The sequence below is a fragment of the Pecten maximus genome, chromosome 14 (assembly GCF_902652985.1).
Source record: "Pecten maximus chromosome 14, xPecMax1.1, whole genome shotgun sequence".
Lineage (NCBI taxonomy): Eukaryota > Metazoa > Mollusca > Bivalvia > Pectinida > Pectinidae > Pecten > Pecten maximus.
The window spans coordinates 36,730,573-36,748,720 of NC_047028.1; the positions used below are offsets into that span (position 1 = coordinate 36,730,573).

The window sequence follows — 18,148 nt, forward strand, 5'->3', positions numbered from 1 at the left end:
TTTTAACATCAGCGACAACACCATGAAAGGAATTTTTTGTCTGAAAATGTTTTTTGGAGAGATGAGTGCTTGTTCAAAACTGTGAACAGGTATATTTGTTCACAGACATTGAGATTTATGTGTTCAACCAGAGCTGTGAACAGGTATATTTGTTTACAGTTGTAGAGATACGAGTGTTCGTCTAAAACTGTGAACAGGTATATTTGTTCACAGTTGTAGAGATACGAGTGTTCGTCTAAAACTGTGAACAGGTATATTTGTTCACAGTTGTAGAGATACGAGTGTTCGTCTAAAACTGTGAACAGGTATATTTGTTCACAGTTGTAGAGATACGAGTGTTCGTCTAAAACTGTGAACAGGTATATTTGTTCACAGTTGTAGAGATACGAGTGTTCGTCTAAAACTGTGAACAGGTATATTTGTTCACAGTTGTAGAGATACGAGTGTTCGTCTAAAACTGTGAACAGGTATATTTGTTCACAGTTGTAGAGATACGAGTGTTCGTCTAAAACTGTGAACAGGTATATTTGTTCACAGTTGTAGAGATACGAGTGTTCGTCTAAAACTGTGAACAGGTATATTTGTTCACAGTTGTAGAGATACGAGTGTTCGTCTAAAACTGTGAACAGGTATATTTGTTCACAGTTGTAGAGATACGAGTGTTCGTCTAAAACTGTGAACAGGTATGACTACATGTTCACAGTTGTAGAGATACGAGTGTTCGTCTAAAACTGTGAACAGGTATATTTGTTCACAGTTGTAGAGATACGAGTGTTCGTCTAAATCTGTGAACAGGTATGACTACATGTTCACAGTTGTAGAGATACAAGTATACAGGTATATTTGTTATATAAATAGATATATAAATATTCATCTCCAGATATCGTAAGCTATAAATAGATAAACTGACTGTACTTACCCGTCGCACCATCAGAGTATTGTCGTCGTCTTCGTCTCTCTCCCTCTTCACTTCTGTCTGTCGTCCGTGTCGGTTTCCCACAATGGGGTCCGGGACATCTACAAACAGTGTTAGCTGGTTAGTTACATTTCTATTTAAGACTTCAAAGCTTTGCTAACCCCTTACAACTTTTTATAGGCCTTAATAAATATCTTTAGCCCTTACTGCCTTTCCTAAACCTAAACCCTTAAACTATTGTGAGGACCTTACAACCTTTGCTAAATCATTAAATTTTTGCTAAATCATTAAATTTTTGCTAAATCATTAAATTTTTGCTAAATCATAAAATTTTTGCTAAATCATTAAATTTTTGCTGACCCATTATTTTTTTCTTCATTTATATTTTCTAAACCATTATTTTTTTCTTAATCATTAATTTTTAAGCATTATTTTTTTCTAAATCATTTTTTCTTATTAATTTTTTATCCATTTTTTTTTCTTAACCTTTACAAAGTTTCTAAACTCTTACCAAAAGCTACTGAACAAGAAACCTGTTACAAAAACATACATGTAGCTCTCCCCTTGGTCACAGTGACCTAATTATCCCATTGCATTGTCCACAGGCTGTAGGCGATGCAAGTATGTGTCAAGTTTCACTAAAACATCATAAATAGCTATAAAATTATTGCTCAGAAAAGAATTTTCCTGGATTTTGCATGTTTGACCTTTGACTTCCAGGTCAAGATTACAGTGACCAAATTGTAGTGAATTGCACACCACCCATAAATGAGGTATTTATGTTTCAGATTTCATCATGACGTCCTCAACAGTTCAAATTTCATGTCCAGAACAAAATTGTATTGGAAGGACCTAAGCTGAAGGGACAAGTACTAACTGTAATGGGATTTTTTTTTATTTATTTATTTTTTTTTTTGTTTAACGTCCTATTAACAGCCAGGGTCATTTAAGGACGTGCCAGGTTTTGGAGGTGGAGGAAAGCCAGAGTACCCAGAGAAAAACCACCGGCCTACGGTCAGTACCTGGCAACTGCCCCACGTAGGTTTCGAACTCGCCACCCAGAGGTGGAGGGCTAGTGTTAAAGTGTCAGGACACATTAACCACTCGGCCACCGCGGCCCCCCTATTGTAATGGGAACCATTACATATGTCCCCTTAATGATCCCCAAAGTAACATTGTAGTGTCATAATACACATATATACCAAATTTCATCAAAATCAGACAAGATTTAAATTTCGACCAATCAGAGGTCTTAGTCCAGCTAACTGGTCACATGACCAATAAGACAAAGATATTCTTGAGCCCTGCCGGTCATACAAGAACACTCTTGTGAAGTTTCGTTGAATTCTGCCCTACAGTTTTGAGAAACGTGGTTGAAACCTTGGCAGAAGAAAGTTGAAGAAATAAGAAATAGAACTAATAATTTGTCCCTAAACTTTGTTTGGACATAATCAAGAAGGAGCAGTACTTTTACAATATGTCTGCCATTTCAAAGGAACACAATAACACTTTAGTATATTATTATTACAAAACATGAAACCTTTCAAAATAATCTGTGTGGTTAAACCTTCCTAAAAAAATTTACAATCTATTAGTAAAGAGGATGTTTCATCCTGCCTGTTTTGTACCAATTCATTTAGTGCTAATCTTTGGTGAATTTATCAAATTTGCATATCACGTTTTTAATACTTATGTTTTTTTGCAGTAAACTAGAAAGATATATGATTTTGCATTTTTTTTCCAGATTTTAGATTCTTACTGTTGTATTTGGACTATTTACTATTTTTTGTTAGAACATGGCAAAACGTGACAAGTTAGATAACTCTGTCATTCAAAAACAATTTTTATGAAGAAAATTATGTTGTGTCTTCCAGAAACAATATTTATGAAGAAAATGTCGTGCTGAATTAACTTCGCTGCGAGATACTCACCATCATGAACCACCATTGACTGTAGAGTTTCCAGTGTGTCTTGATTAAATCCACCGCTGGGCCTGTAGAAAACAACACAAAAATCACAGGTGAAATAGGGGCATATAAGTCAGGTGAAAATAAAAGAGAATAACTTAGAAATACATATTCCTGTTTTAATAGAGCTAAACTTAAAAACTTCAAGTAGGTAGATTTATTATCTTATACCTAATATTAAATGAAAAACGGAAAAAAACATGAAACGTAATCAAAGTGACAGATGGATGAATGCAGGGTTGAGTCTTTTTTCTTATTTTTGGGGAAAATTTCAGGATTAAGCTGCAAAATATGATTATTTTCATAAAACATTTTCATAAAACATTATTTTCTCTTCGTATCATGCCATTCTAGATATCTTACTGCCTGTTTCTTTAACTCTTTCCGTACTCACGACGACTACAGACGTCACAAAAATGTGCTCTTGTATCCTTCATGACGACTACACACGTCACAATTAACATGCCTTCCATCCTTTGTGACGACTCAAATCGTCGTAAAACATCGCGAAAGATGTTGATATTACTTGCTGGTTTAGCATAGTCATACGAAGGAATTGACACGGAAATGATGTTTTTAAGAAATAAAAAGCAATGTAAATATTGTATTGATGGTATATTTTACGTACCAGAAGCATAATTCATTCGTTAAGATTGTCTATTTCAAAGAATTCCGCCGGTTCATGCTGAGCTGTTTACATAGCTACAAAATGGCGGCCTCAAATTTACTTTCGTTTTCTGCGAGATTGTTGAGGTGTTAAACACAATAAAATCATTAAAAACGATAATATATATATAATTGAGTAACGTTTATCATCAAAATAAGTAAGAAATATGTAAAATATTTTTACACACCGAAAAAACGATGTTTTGGCTGCGTGATTTCTTGCACATGTGTGACACATGTGCCGATTAACATGTCATTTCCCGCGATTCTGCCTGGTGATTTCGCCGTATTTTAAAGGAAAAATTGGGTAAAAGAGTTTCCGTACTCAGTACTTGTTCCATATGATAAACTTCATTTAATATTAAGCATTATACAACAGTAAAAGATCAGTAAAAGATCGTTTTATCGACGTCTGATGTGATAGCCATATGCTCCAATACACAAAGGACCTACCCAGCATTCACTTCCGGTAGCGACCGCGAAATTTGAATGAGTACGTAAAGAGTTAAAGTTATTTCTTGCAAAGTTTGAATTTTTTGTTGCAATCGTTTTCCCTTCTAGAAGAGCAATAAACGATGTCAGTCAGTTCAACAGACAGAAATTGGCAAGAAATATCATTTATGTTTCATTTTTTTAAATAAAATATTCAGTAATGTAACATCTCTACGGTCCATATTTACATTCTGGCCGACCCCGACAATGTAACATCTCTATTGTCTATACTTACATAGGTCTGGCCGACCCCAACACCAGTAATGTACCATCTCTACGGTCTATACTTACATAGGTCTGGCCGACCCCAACACCAGTAATGTAACATCTCTACTGTCTATAATTACATAGGTCTGGCCGACCCCGACACCAGTAATGTAACATCTCTACGGTCTATACTTACATAGGTCTGGCCGACCCCGACACCAGTAATGTAACATCTCTACGGTCTATACTTACATAGGTCTGGCCGACCCCGACACCAGTAATGTAACATCTCTATTGTCTATACTTACATAGGTCTGGCCGACCCCGACACCAGTAATGTAACATCTCTATTGTCTATACTTACATAGGTCTGACCGACCCCGACACCAGTAATGTAACATCTCTATTGTCTATATATACTTACATAGGTCTGGCCGACCCCGACACCAGTAATGTAACATCTCTACTGTCTATATATACTTACATAGGTCTGGCCGACCCCGACACCAGTAATGTAACATCTCTACTGTCTATACTTACATAGGTCTGGCCGACCCCGACAATGTAACATCTCTATTGTCTATACTTACATAGGTCTGGCCGACCCCAACACCAGTAATGTAACATCTCTACTGTCTATAATTACATAGGTCTGGCCGACCCTGACACCAGTAATGTAACATCTCTACGGTCTATACTTACATAGGTCTGGCCGACCCTGACACCAGTAATGTAACATCTCTATTGTCTATACTTACATAGGTCTGGCCGACCCAGACACCAGTAATGTAACATCTCTATTGTCTATACTTACATAGGTCTGGCCGACCCCGACACCAGTAATGTAACATCTCTACGGTCTATACTTACATAGGTCTGGCCGACCCTGACACCAGTAATGTAACATCACTACGGTCTATACTTACATAGGTCTGGCCGACCCCGACACCAGTAATGTAACATCTCTATTGTCTATACTTACATAGGTCTGGCCGACCCCGACACCAGTAATGTAACATCTCTATTGTCTATACTTACATAGGTCTGGCCGACCCCGACAATGTAACATCTCTATTGTCTATACTTACATAGGTCTGGCCGACCCCGACACCAGTAATGTAACATCTCTACGGTCTATACTTACATAGGTCTGACCGACCCCGACAATGTAACATCTCTATTGTCTATACTTACATAGGTCTGGCCGACCCCGACACCAGTAATGTAACATCTCTACGGTCTATACTTACATAGGTCTGGCCGACCCCGACACCAGTAATGTAACATCTCTATTGTCTATACTTACATAGGTCTGGCCAACCCCGACACCAGTAATGTAACATCTCTACGGTCTATACTTACATAGTTCTGGCCGACCCCGACACCAGTAATGTAACATCTCTACGGTCTATACTTACATAGGTCTGGCCGACCCCGACACCAGTAATGTAACATCTCTATTGTCTATACTTACATAGGTCTGGCCGACCCCGACACCAGTAATGTAACATCTCTACTGTCTATACTTACATAGGTCTGGCCGACCCCGACACCAGTAATGTAACATCTCTACTGTCTATACTTACATAGGTCTGGCCGACCCCGACAATGTAACATCTCTACGGTCTATACTTACATAGGTCTGGCCGACCCCGACACCAGTAATGTAACATCTCTACGGTCTATACTTACATAGGTCTGGCCGGCTCTGACACCAGTAATGTAACATCTCTATTGTCTATACTTACATAGGTCTGGCCGACCCCGACACCAGTAATGTAACATCTCTACTGTCTATACTTACATAGGTCTGGCCGACCCCGACAATGTAACATCTCTACTGTCTATACTTACATAGGTCTGGCCGACCCCGACACCAGTAATGTAACATCTCTATTGTCTATACTTACATAGGTCTGGCCGACCCCGACACCAGTAATGTAACATCTCTACGGTCTATACTTACATAGGTCTGACCGACCCCGACACCAGTAATGTAACATCTCTATTGTCTATACTTACATAGGTCTGGCCGACCCCGACACCAGTAATGTAACATCTCTACTGTCTATATATACTTACATAGGTCTGGCCGACCCCGACACCAGTAATGTACCATCTCTACGGTCTATACTTACATAGGTCTGGCCGACCCCGACACCAGTAATGTAACATCTCTAACGTCTATATATACTTACATAGGTCTGGCCGACCCCGACACCAGTAATGTAACATCTCTACTGTCTATACTTACATAGGTCTGGCCGACCCCGACACCAGTAATGTAACATCTCTACGGTCTATACCTACATAGGTCTGACTGACCCCGACACCAGTAATGTAACATCTCTACTGTCTATACTTACATAGGTCTGGCCGACCCCGACACCAGTAATGTACCATCTCTATTGTCTATACTTACATAGGTCTGGCCGACCCCAACAATGTACCATCTCTATTGTCTATACTTACATAGGTCTGGCCGACCCCAACAATGTACCATCTCTATTGTCTATACTTACATAGGTCTGGCCGACCCCAACAATGTAACATCTCTAATGTCTATACTTACATAGGTCTGGCCGGCTCCGATGCCAGTAATGTACCATCTCTAACGTCTATACTTACATAGGTCTGACCGACCCCGACACCAGTAATGTAACATCTCTAACGTCTATACTTACATAGGTCTGGCCGGCTCCGATGCCAGTAATGTACCATCTCTGTTGACGGTGTTATCCTCTTCCTCTTCCTCTTCATCGTCATCATCATCCACTACAATCACCTTCTGGGCACGCCTCTCTTCTGCCCCACCTAACTCGTTTAGCTGAGCTGCCAGGGCATCCAGATCCTGTGTCAACAGAAAGATGTTTACTGACATCAAGATCCGGTGTCAACAGAAAGATATATTAACTGACATCAAAATCCTGTGTCAACAGAAAGATAGTTACTGACATCAAAACCCTGTGTCAACAGAAAGATATTTACTGACATCAAAATCCTGTGTCAATAGTAACAGACATCTACTGACAGATCTTGGACAAACAACAATGTAATATTGTCTGAGGTCATCAGAATCGATATTGCCAGCATCAAACATGAGTACAACTGAGGATATAGCCTTTATCTACAGCAACAACAGCAGTATAGAAATGTTTAATACTGCTTACTCCACACGACTACAGTAGGATGAAATTCCAGGATATAAATAACATTAAACTGGGAAATATTTCTTCAACAGTTTTTTCACCCTTTCACTTCTCTTGCCCGTTATGATATGTCATCATACATTTCAAGGGCCTGAGATAGCTCAATCAGGTAGAGCGCTTGCCACATAAGCTCAGGTGAAGATCTGAGGTGTGTGGTTCGACTCTCCCTATCCGTGTCAGTTTGTATTTCTCAAGAAGCTGAGAAACATGTCTGTGCTGTCGTGATCGTGTCCTTCGGCAGGACACTTTACCCTAATTGCTTTATCAGTACACTCACTTTGGCTAAAGTTACGGGATCCAAAATTAACACAAAGGCCGATCCTTTTGGACAATTCAAATTTACACAAAAAAAAACAGCCTGTACTTCTATATGGTTGTTTAATAGAAATCATTCTCTTGACAAAATTGTATAGGCTACAAGAAGTCAACTAGATCTAGACAATACACATCTGTTGTATCTGAATTTAATGGTGTTCTGAAAGGAAACAGGAATCAGGCCTTCCAAATTCGGCCAATCCAAATCTGGCCAATCCAAATCAGGCCACCCAAAATCTGGCCAATCAAAATCTGGCCATTCAAAATCTGGCCAATCAAAATCTGGCCACCCAAAATCTGGCTAATCAAATTCTGGCCAATCAAAATCTGGCCACTCAAAATCTGGCCATTCAAAATCTGGCCAATCAAAATCTGGCCACCCAAAATCTGGCCAATCAAAATCTTGCCCTACGAAGTCTGTCCACTCGAAGACTTGCAACACATACCGTACTTACCAAACACTGTTGCCATGCCAACTGTAGCCACCGGATTAACAAATTTGTTAGCACGCAAAAAACAGAAAGGTATTTTAGGAAGATTGTAGACAATTTTCTGTGAATTTCTGTTGAGCATTGATTATGAATTTTAGAATCACATAAGAAGTAAGAATTAAAACAGGAAATTATGAAGAATAGAAAATTGAAATCATTATGAAGTACAATTTACACTGGTAGTATAAGGTAATATTGTATTCGGATGCAGTACTATATTTGTCCTCAAATAAACTCCTCTCTAAATTCAAAAGTTCAATGTTTAAGTTTTGAAAGAGGTAATTTGTGAACTACTTTTTACTTACTATAATATCTTAAAAATTGATGATTGATTTAGCAAAAATGAAGAAGAGGGCTTATTTGTGGAGAATTTAAGGTTTATTTATGGATAAATATGTCATGTCACCTTTATTTACATTAAAACATATCTGGCTGTTCAGAGAGAAATCACTAACCCAGGACAGAAGATGTCCTATCCTTACCCCAGTTTAAATACAGCCCTGATAATAGAAACACTACAATATCCAAATTCAGTACGGAAAAGTTTCACAGATTTTAAAACATGTTTTTAACAAGTAGTTTCTTACCTCTGGTTTTTGAACAGGACCTCGAAATCCTGGATTCCGCGAGTCCCCGGGAATATGGGGATGTTTGGAACTTTGCGGCCGATTATCTTGAACTACTGAAACAAGACGGTCAACACATTTAAAAGATATTTTAATGTTTAAATAAATGTCAAAATAAACATTCCTGCACGTCAGACTAACTGACAGCAGTTTATGGTGAATCTTTTTACAGTAAACATGTCATATAACATGTCAAGTCATAAAAGTCATTGAATACGATCCATTTTATAATTATTTATAAATTTTGATTCAAAGTTTAAGTGGGTTATTACAATACCAAAGGAAGGCTTGTTAGCACATCAATGTCAGTGAAAATCAAGAAAATGATCAAAGTTACTCCACACAGCACACTGTTACAGGGTAAAACACCAGGGCTGTCAATCAAATGTAAACTTCCGTCGCAGTTCTCGACAGAACACATTTGAAAAATGTTTCTTATCTAAAGAAATTTGATTAATAAGGATAAACATATCAGCAATCAAGTATATTGAGTGAAATTATTTTCAATGAAAAACTTGTCAAGAAATTCAAATAATTGCTAAAAGCTCTCTCATTTCTTACTATAAATAAGATATTGGGGTTTAAATTTTAGGCACTTTTTTAATACTGATTAATTCATTAACATGATCCGTTAATATTTTAAAATACATAATAATAACAAAATTTCTCTTCAGAATACCTAATTTGAGCTTCAAATGATTAAATAAGCTTATTAATTTATATAAAAAATAGTATTGATATTTTTCAGCCAGTAATGTCATATTCTTAATAATTTTCTAATTTTTTTCACAGAATTTGGTATAATATAACCTAAAACTAATCCATATGCAGGTTAGCATGCAGACATTTAGAAACAACATTCCGGGAGGCGTTGACAAGTTATAGGGGTAATATTTGATATGAGATAAAAATATGTAAATACGTGCTGTAGAATATATAACATGCAAACCCTTCAACCACTAATAAGCACTGATACTGAGGCTGACGCAGCCTCGTCTTAATCGCAATAAAATGTAACACTATGCTGAAATATTCGATAAATAATAAAATCCTATCTCAATTAAACTTTCTACATACTAAAATGCAAAAAAGCAAGTATATATAGATACATATATACCACAAAAAGTCTCTAATAAAAAAAATAATAATATTACAAAAAAAAAATTGTATCAAAATTACTATAAGTTACTGGAGATTGGAGACTACACTTCTAACTCAATAAAATAAATTTCACAAGCTCATTACACCAAATGAAATAATGCACATTCCGCTAGTTCGCTGTAGTAAAGTTCTAAGCACTAACACCAGGGGGCACTACCTGTCGGTCGACAAACACAACTATATTACCATCGCAAGCGCAATTTTTTTTCCTCAGAAAACTAAAAAATTACAACCATTTTCATACAAAAGCACCATTCCATTTTATCAAAAAACTAAAAATTATATCCATTCTACAGCTAATTTTATAAAATCTCCACAACCAACACAAGCACCCTTCCACTATTCCAGAAGTGAACCATGCATCCACATTGATGAGGAGTTGTATCTTTTTAAAGCTGTCATCAATTTGTCTGCCGCGTAAACATTTTTTTTTTGCTAATTGGAATCTTTATACAATATCATTTACTTGTAACTTCTATTGGGATATTTAAAATAATGATACAGAATTGGAATCTTTATACTTCTTCAATATTATTAACTAAATGTTACTTTTATGGGGATATTGAAAATGATGAAGCTGAATCAAAGTAGCATAATTTAGTCTGTCTATTCATACTCAGCAAGTATATTTCAGATTATTTATTTATAAAAAAAAGTCAAATTTAGTGAAATTCTTCATACAATATGATTCAGAAGAAAATACAGAAAATCAATATCAAGGCTGGTATGGACAGTGACCCAGATTAGAGAAAGGTCAGTATAGACAGGTTTATTGTATAAAGAGTTATATACTTCTTAAACAAAAAAAATGTTTAAAACATGAGTGTAACCTAGCTACTCTGTAAGTATCAATATTGCTATTTTGTATTTATATCTAAAATTTTGTTAGAAAAATTCATAACATTACAGGAATTTTACATATATTTCAAAATAAAAGTCTTTCAATGTCCATCTATATTTCTGGAAAAGGATATACATTTCCTGACAGAAGATAATTCACCAAACTGCAGCAAAATTGATGAAAGCTGAATAAGAAAGATCAACTTTATTCAAACCGCTAGGCCAACTGTATATATACAAAGACAAGCTAGATATAGCAGTGATAGGAGGTCAGAGGTCAAACCAGGGGAGGGTTTTATCTAATCTGTGCAAACAGTCACCTTCATCATCATCATTTTCATCATCATCATCCTCATCCTCCTCTTCTAGAAGAAAGGAAGGTCAAAAAAGAGCATGAGGTCAAAGGTTAAATACAGCCAGTGGAATGCGTTCATCATCAAACATAATATATATATGTATATAGATGTTATACTGTACGATTCATACACTCGGCCATGGCGATCATGTATATAAATTGTCGGAAGGATGCAAATTGTCAAAACGTAGCATTGGATTATAGTTATTATAGACAAAGCCAAGCTCACATATTATCAGGGTTTTCATATCGAGAATCATGCCCTGTATAGTATATAATAAAAATCGGCATCATAATTATGCCTCGATTAAAACTCAGGTTGACATGCAAGTGTATATTAAGAAGAATTTTATCTGAGATTTTTCCCACCAGAATTCAATCGGAGATTTTTTCAAAATTTTCCACACCAGAATTCAATCGGAGATTTTTTCGAACAGCATCAAACAAAAACTTTCTACTGAAGTCATGAATCTTCATTTTACATTTTTGTGAATAAAAAATTCTAATAAAATGATAATGGTGACTATTTCAAACGAAAATGACAAACTTCACCGTTATCCAAGGGATCTCAAATTTTATGTTACTCCCCTAATAAAGTTAGGGAGTCGCAAGTCACATTTTGAAAAAAAAAAAAAATTTAAAGTTGCTGATCCAGAACATCTTTCAGAAAAAAATAGCAAAAGATAAATTAGTACCCACAGTAAGTTTAACAACATGCTAGTCGTATACAATTAATCACACCATGCTACAGAAACGAAATTGTCAGGATCCTTAAACGTCACCAATACTCTGATGTGACAAAAAATTTTGTCTTGAAAATCAAAGGTTGGAAATGAGGAATATTTACAGGTTCCTACTCCAAATCTATCCTTATTTCATGGTTTAAGAAAACAAAAAACTCTTATGCATAGAAAATGATCGGACATGAAAGAGGAAAACAAGAAGAAAGGCACTACAGACTGGCTGACTATAATACCCCCCTACTCCACAATCCACCCTGATTCCCACTCCGCCCCAAACACTTGTTGATTAAGACTAGAACTGTCACAAGGATGGCTGACTAATACCCCCACTCCACAATCCACCCTGATTCCCACTCCACCCCAAACACTTGTTGATTAAGACTAGAACTGTCACCAGGATGGCTGACTAATACCCCCCTACTCCACAATCCACCCTGATTCCCACTCCACCCCAAACACTTGTTGATTAAGACTAGAACTGTCACCAGGATGGCTGACTAATACCCCCACTCCACAATCCACCCTGATTCCCACTCCACCCCAAACACTTGTTGATTAAGACTAGAACTGTCACCAGGATGGCTGACTAATACCCCCCTACTCCACAATCCACCCTGATTCCCACTCCACCCCAAACACTTGTTGATTAAGACTAGAACTGTCACCAGGATGGCTGACTAATACCCCCACTCCACAATCCACCCTGATTCCCACTCCGCCCCAAACACTTGTTGATTAAGACTAGAACTGTCACCAGGATGGCTGACTAATACCCCCACTCCACAATCCACCCTGATTCCCACTCCGCCCCAAACACTTGTTGATTAAGTACCTATATACTGGGACTGTTTGGGGACAAGACTTACCTTTACACTGGGACTGTTTGGGGACAAGACTTACCTATATATTGGGACTGTTGGGGGACACGACTTACCTATATACTGGGACGGTTTGGGGACATGACTTACCTATATACTGGGACTGTTTGGGGACATGACTTACCTATATACTGGGACTGTTGGGGGACATGACTTACCTATACACTGGGACTGTTTGGGGACATGACTTACCTATATACTGGGACTGTTGGGGGACAAGTCTTACCTATATACTGGGACTGTTTGGGGACAAGACTTACCTATATACTGGGACTGTTTGGGGACAAGACTTACCTATATACTGGGACTGTTGGGGGACACAACTTACCTATATACTGGGACTGTTTGGGGACATGACTTACCTATACACTGGGACTGTTGGGGGACAAGTCTTACCTATATACTGGGACTGTTTGGGGACACAACTTACCTATATACTGGGACTGTTTGGGGACACAACTTACCTATATACTGGGACTGTTTGGGACATACTGGAACTGTTTGGGACACAACTTACCTATATACTGGGACTGTTTGGGGACAAGTCTTACCTATATACTGGGACTGTTTGGGGACACAACTTACCTATATACTGGGACTGTTTGGGGACACAACTTACCTATATACTGGGACTGTTTGGGGACAGGACTTACCTATATACTGGGACTGTTTGGGGACAAGACTTACCTATATACTGGGACTGTTTGGGGACACAACTTACCTATATACTGGGACTGTTTGGGGACACAACTTACCTATATACTGGGACTGTTTGGGGACACAACTTACCTATATACTGGGACTGTTGGGGGACACAACTTACCTATATACTGGGACTGTTGGGGGACATGACTTACCTATATACTGGGACTGTTTGGGGACACGACTTACCTATATACTGGGACTGTTAGGGGACATGACTTACCTATATACTGGGACTGTTTGGGGACACAACTTACCTATATACTGGGACTGTTGGGGGACAAGACTTACCTATATACTGGGACTGTTTGGGGACAAGACTTACCTATATACTGGGACTGTTGGGGGACAAGACTTACCTATATACTGGGACTGTTTGGGGACAAGACTTACCTATATACTGGGACTGTTTGGGGACATGACTTACCTATATACTGGGACTGTTTGGGGACACAACTTACCTATATACTGGGACTGTTTGGGGACAAGACTTACCTATATACTGGGACTGTTGGGGGACACGACTTACCTATATACTGGGACGGTTTGGGGACACGACTCACCTATATACTGGGACTGTTTGGGGACAAGACTTACCTATATACTGGGACTGTTTGGGGACACAACTTACCTATATACTGGGACTGTTTGGGGACACAACTTACCTATATACTGGGACTGTTTGGGGACAAGACTTACCTATATACTGGGACTGTTTGGGGACACGACTTACCTATATACTGGGACTGTTTGGGGACACAACTTACCTATATACTGGGACTGTTTGGGGACTTGTTTAGGCATTTGCTGAACGACAGGGATTGGCTGTGCCTGGAAGTGACTGGATACTGGCCAAGCATGATGGGAAGATGGAGGCCGGTGTTGACCCGAGTGTGGGGCTCCACGATTCTGTTGCTGGGGATGGCCATGGTGACCTTGATGATGATGACCTTGATGATGGTGATGACCTTGACCTTGACCATGACGATGATCCTTGTGCTGTTTTGCTTGTTGCTGAGGCGGGGGTCGTGCATTAGGCTGGCGGCCTTCTCGTTGTTGGATAAGCTGGAAGTTGCGTTTTAATGTAGACTCGCCAGGTATTTGTAATATAGAACTGAAAACGAAAATACGTTGATGTTGTAACAATTTCATTCAACATTAAATCTGAGGGTTAGGCTTGTCAAGTTTGTGTTACTGGATATTACAGAAATAAACATACTTTCATTTCATTTCACTTCGCTGCAAAAACTATCTTGCTACAAAAACCTTGTAGAACTTAGTTGGGTAGATAAAACTTGGACCCCCCCCCCCCCCCCCCCCCCCCCTCACTTAAGGCATGAAAGCAGGTTCATAAACTTAGGTCCTCCTTACAGCATGTCAATAAATTCTAGTCCTAAAGGAGGTTGATAAAAGTTGGGTCCTTCTTATAGCAGATCAATGATTTTAGTCCTGATGGAGGTTGGTAAAACTTAAGTCCTTGTGTAAATTCTACCACTTTCGTGGGGTGACAAACCTTGGTTCTCCTGGCATGGCGTTATCCTCCTCTTCTTCATTGTCACTGCCTTCATATTCATATTCTGTATCGTGATCGTCGACTGGAAACAATATTTTAAAAAATAATTACACAATCACATCAACTTATGATCATCGACTGGAAAGAATGTTTTAAAAAATAATCACACAATCACATTAACTTATTATACCAATATTTTAAAGAGAATGTAAACACAAAATACATATCTCTTTGGCATTCCTAATTACTTAATTAACACTCATTACGAACTCCATTTTAGATAAAATTTTACATTGTATCTTTCTTCATTTCTGAACAGATAAATTCACACAGAGTAGACACAAAATAAATCATTCTATTTGTTTTCATGTAAAAAAGATTTTTTATTAACACCTAAAACACAAGAACTTTGATCCAAAAAGAAACCAATTTAAAATTACTATTTTATTTGTTTTTCATATATTAGGATTTCTTATCAATTCCCATTTTGCAAGAATTTTTTCAAACAAGCTTCAAAGAATCTTTTCTTTTCAAAATCAAATGTAGTTGGAATGCATTTGAGATCCAAATGATTCATTTTAAACAATTTAAAAAAAAACCAAAAGAATTGGACAAAGGTTATGTAAATAAGGAAATTATATACATATACAGCGATACATCCGATTTATCCGATATAATTACAAAACAATATAAAATTAAGGGTGATATCTGCACTCTCCGCCACAAATACTTTTGGTACGTCACAAATATTTGTGACATTTCTACAAAGCATTGCAGCCCATGCACACATGATAAATGAGTAACTCATCGTTACAATGCCATAATATTCCTCATTCATACCGACCTGTCGAGGGGTCAGAAATGAAAAACTGAAGATTGAGTTTGGAAAGTATTTCAAAACTGGAGATTTTGAATTCGTTATTTAATTAAATTCAAACATTCTGTTGCTTATTACAAATAATTATCTCATAATCAACCCAGGTTTAAGAATAAAACATACTAAATAAATAATATTAATAGAATTCATTTAAAAAATCTCTCAATTGAGACAAAAATTTGTGATGAAGATTTCTTTTCTTTTTTTCAACCAAAAAATGATTTCAGTCTTCAAAGAAATCATATATATATCCAACATTATATTTTCTTCGATCAACGATAAGTTATCAAGGTACCACTTACGTCGTTTGTTCTTCTTGTGTCGGTCAATGTGGTCTTTGAGCTGTATTCGGACCTGTCGTTCTGTCGGCTGGTCTTTAATAAATGTGTGTTTTAACAGTTGTTCTGTGTTGGGTCTCTGTGTGTAATCTTTCATTAGACAAGTCTCTACAAAGTTTGAAAATCTGGAGGACCTGTTGAAATGAGAAATGTATTATAAACAAATTTTTTGAAAAATTTTGAGATTTTTGAGAATAAATGTCATTTCAGCAACAAATTTGTTTGAAAATCTGAAGGACGTGTTTAAATAAAAATCACATACAAAAAATACTAAGATTTTAAACTTGAAAATCTGAAGAAAATATTCAAATGATTATTATACACACAGAGAAAAATTAAAGTTTGAAAATCTGGAAGAAATATTCAAATAAATTTGATAGATCTGTCCACACCAAAATTAAATCATAATCAAACTTATATTTTGCGTAATCTTTTTTGTGGTCCCTATGTTAAACAAATATCTAGGGACTAAACAAATCCCTTAGTTACAAAGTGATTAAGCTGAAAATTACGAAGTGAAAACAAAGACGTCGAAAGTCTTACCATTTAGAGGACTTTAATCGTGGAGGTTGATTGCGTGGTATGAGAAACAAGGCCCTCATAGGGTGCATATCACAAAGAGCTGAAACAGAGAATTTAAATTCTAAAACTTCCATCAAATACAACGTACACAAAGGGCTGAAACAGAGAATTAAAATTCTAAAATTTCATCAAATACAACATACCAAAAGGCTTCCTGAAATATTTCTGATATATCACATAACTGGCCTGTTATCCAGTGAATTTGCCTGTGTAACATTTTTGCATTTGTCACTAGTGTAATTTACCATGGAGCGTTTTCCATTGGCTGTGTAAGTAAGAAATTGTGATGTCTTAATATGGACAATGACATGAATTGTGAATGGTGCAATAAAATAGCTGTCTTCGTCTTAGTAAGAACTCCATATTTTTATTTTAAAATCTGTCAAACGGATGTTTTCTGAGTAATTTCAAAGGTATCTTAGTAAGAACTCCATATTTTTATTTTAAAATCTGTCAAACGGATGTTTTCTGAGTAATTTCAAAGGTATCTTAGTAAGAACTCCATATTTTTATTTTAAAATCTGTCAAACGGATGTTTTCTGAGTAATTTCAAAGGTATCTTACATGAGTTTTCAGTTTTAATGAAACTCATCTTGAAGTTTTAATTGTTGTTAGCCAAGGCTTGCAAAAATTTAAAATTTCTAGGACTCATTTCATAAAATGTCACATGAAATGAAAACTCATTTGAGATCCTGTATTTATGCCAACATGTGGAATTGTTCCCTCTAAACAAATTCTACAAAAGAAAAACCTAGTTTCCTTTTCAGAATCCTTCAGAGTTTTCCTTCGAAACAGAAAATGAAAATAATTTATACACTACAGTAATATAAACCAATCACCAAAAAATATTTTGCTACAAAAAAGTTTTTCAAGTAAAGGGGCATAACTCTGCAACAAACAGATAAAGCAAAAACTGAAAAACATCTTAAAAAGGTGTCAAATTTCACTGATTTGTGACAATTTAAATATATATTGGCCAAACTGTTAAAATGGATTCCTGCCGTAGTCAGACAGTTGTTTGTGAGGTTGTAAACTTACGTGGTTTTCCCTCCGCACATTCAATAGATGTAATTCCTAATGACCAGAGGTCACTCTGTAAACAATAAGTGTCATTGATATTATTGAAAAAAAATACACAAAATATCTTTCAAATCAAAATAAATGTTCTAATGATCATAAACAGCTTTATGTACAACCCATTTGACAGCCTCTTGACACAGCACATCAAAATATTTTCTTAATCTAATAAAACCAATTCCCCGAACCTTTC

General features: G+C 36.8%; 1 protein-coding gene across 13 annotated transcripts in view; it reads right to left on the reverse strand.

Moving 5' to 3' along the window:
• LOC117342172 (misshapen-like kinase 1) overlaps positions 1 to 18,148 on the reverse strand; it is a 116,771-nt gene that overhangs the window by 79,997 nt on the left and 18,626 nt on the right. For 6 of the 13 annotated variants that reach the window (XM_033904196.1, XM_033904187.1, XM_033904186.1 and 3 more), the window contains exons 11-21: positions 17,917 to 17,971; positions 16,840 to 16,918; positions 16,261 to 16,430; positions 15,082 to 15,163; positions 14,336 to 14,682; positions 11,211 to 11,255; positions 8,851 to 8,945; positions 8,228 to 8,248; positions 6,933 to 7,099; positions 2,848 to 2,909; positions 920 to 1,017 (exon numbers count right to left, since the gene is read on the reverse strand). In XM_033904196.1, coding sequence (XP_033760087.1) covers positions 920 to 1,017; positions 2,848 to 2,909; positions 6,933 to 7,099; positions 8,228 to 8,248; positions 8,851 to 8,945; positions 11,211 to 11,255; positions 14,336 to 14,682; positions 15,082 to 15,163; positions 16,261 to 16,430; positions 16,840 to 16,918; positions 17,917 to 17,971 — 1,221 coding nt within the window. The remainder of the gene's footprint in view (positions 1 to 919; positions 1,018 to 2,847; positions 2,910 to 6,932; positions 7,100 to 8,227; positions 8,249 to 8,850; positions 8,946 to 11,210; positions 11,256 to 14,335; positions 14,683 to 15,081; positions 15,164 to 16,260; positions 16,431 to 16,839; positions 16,919 to 17,916; positions 17,972 to 18,148) is intronic. The other 7 variants (XM_033904185.1, XM_033904192.1, XM_033904191.1 and 4 more) reach the window with 7 other exon arrangements.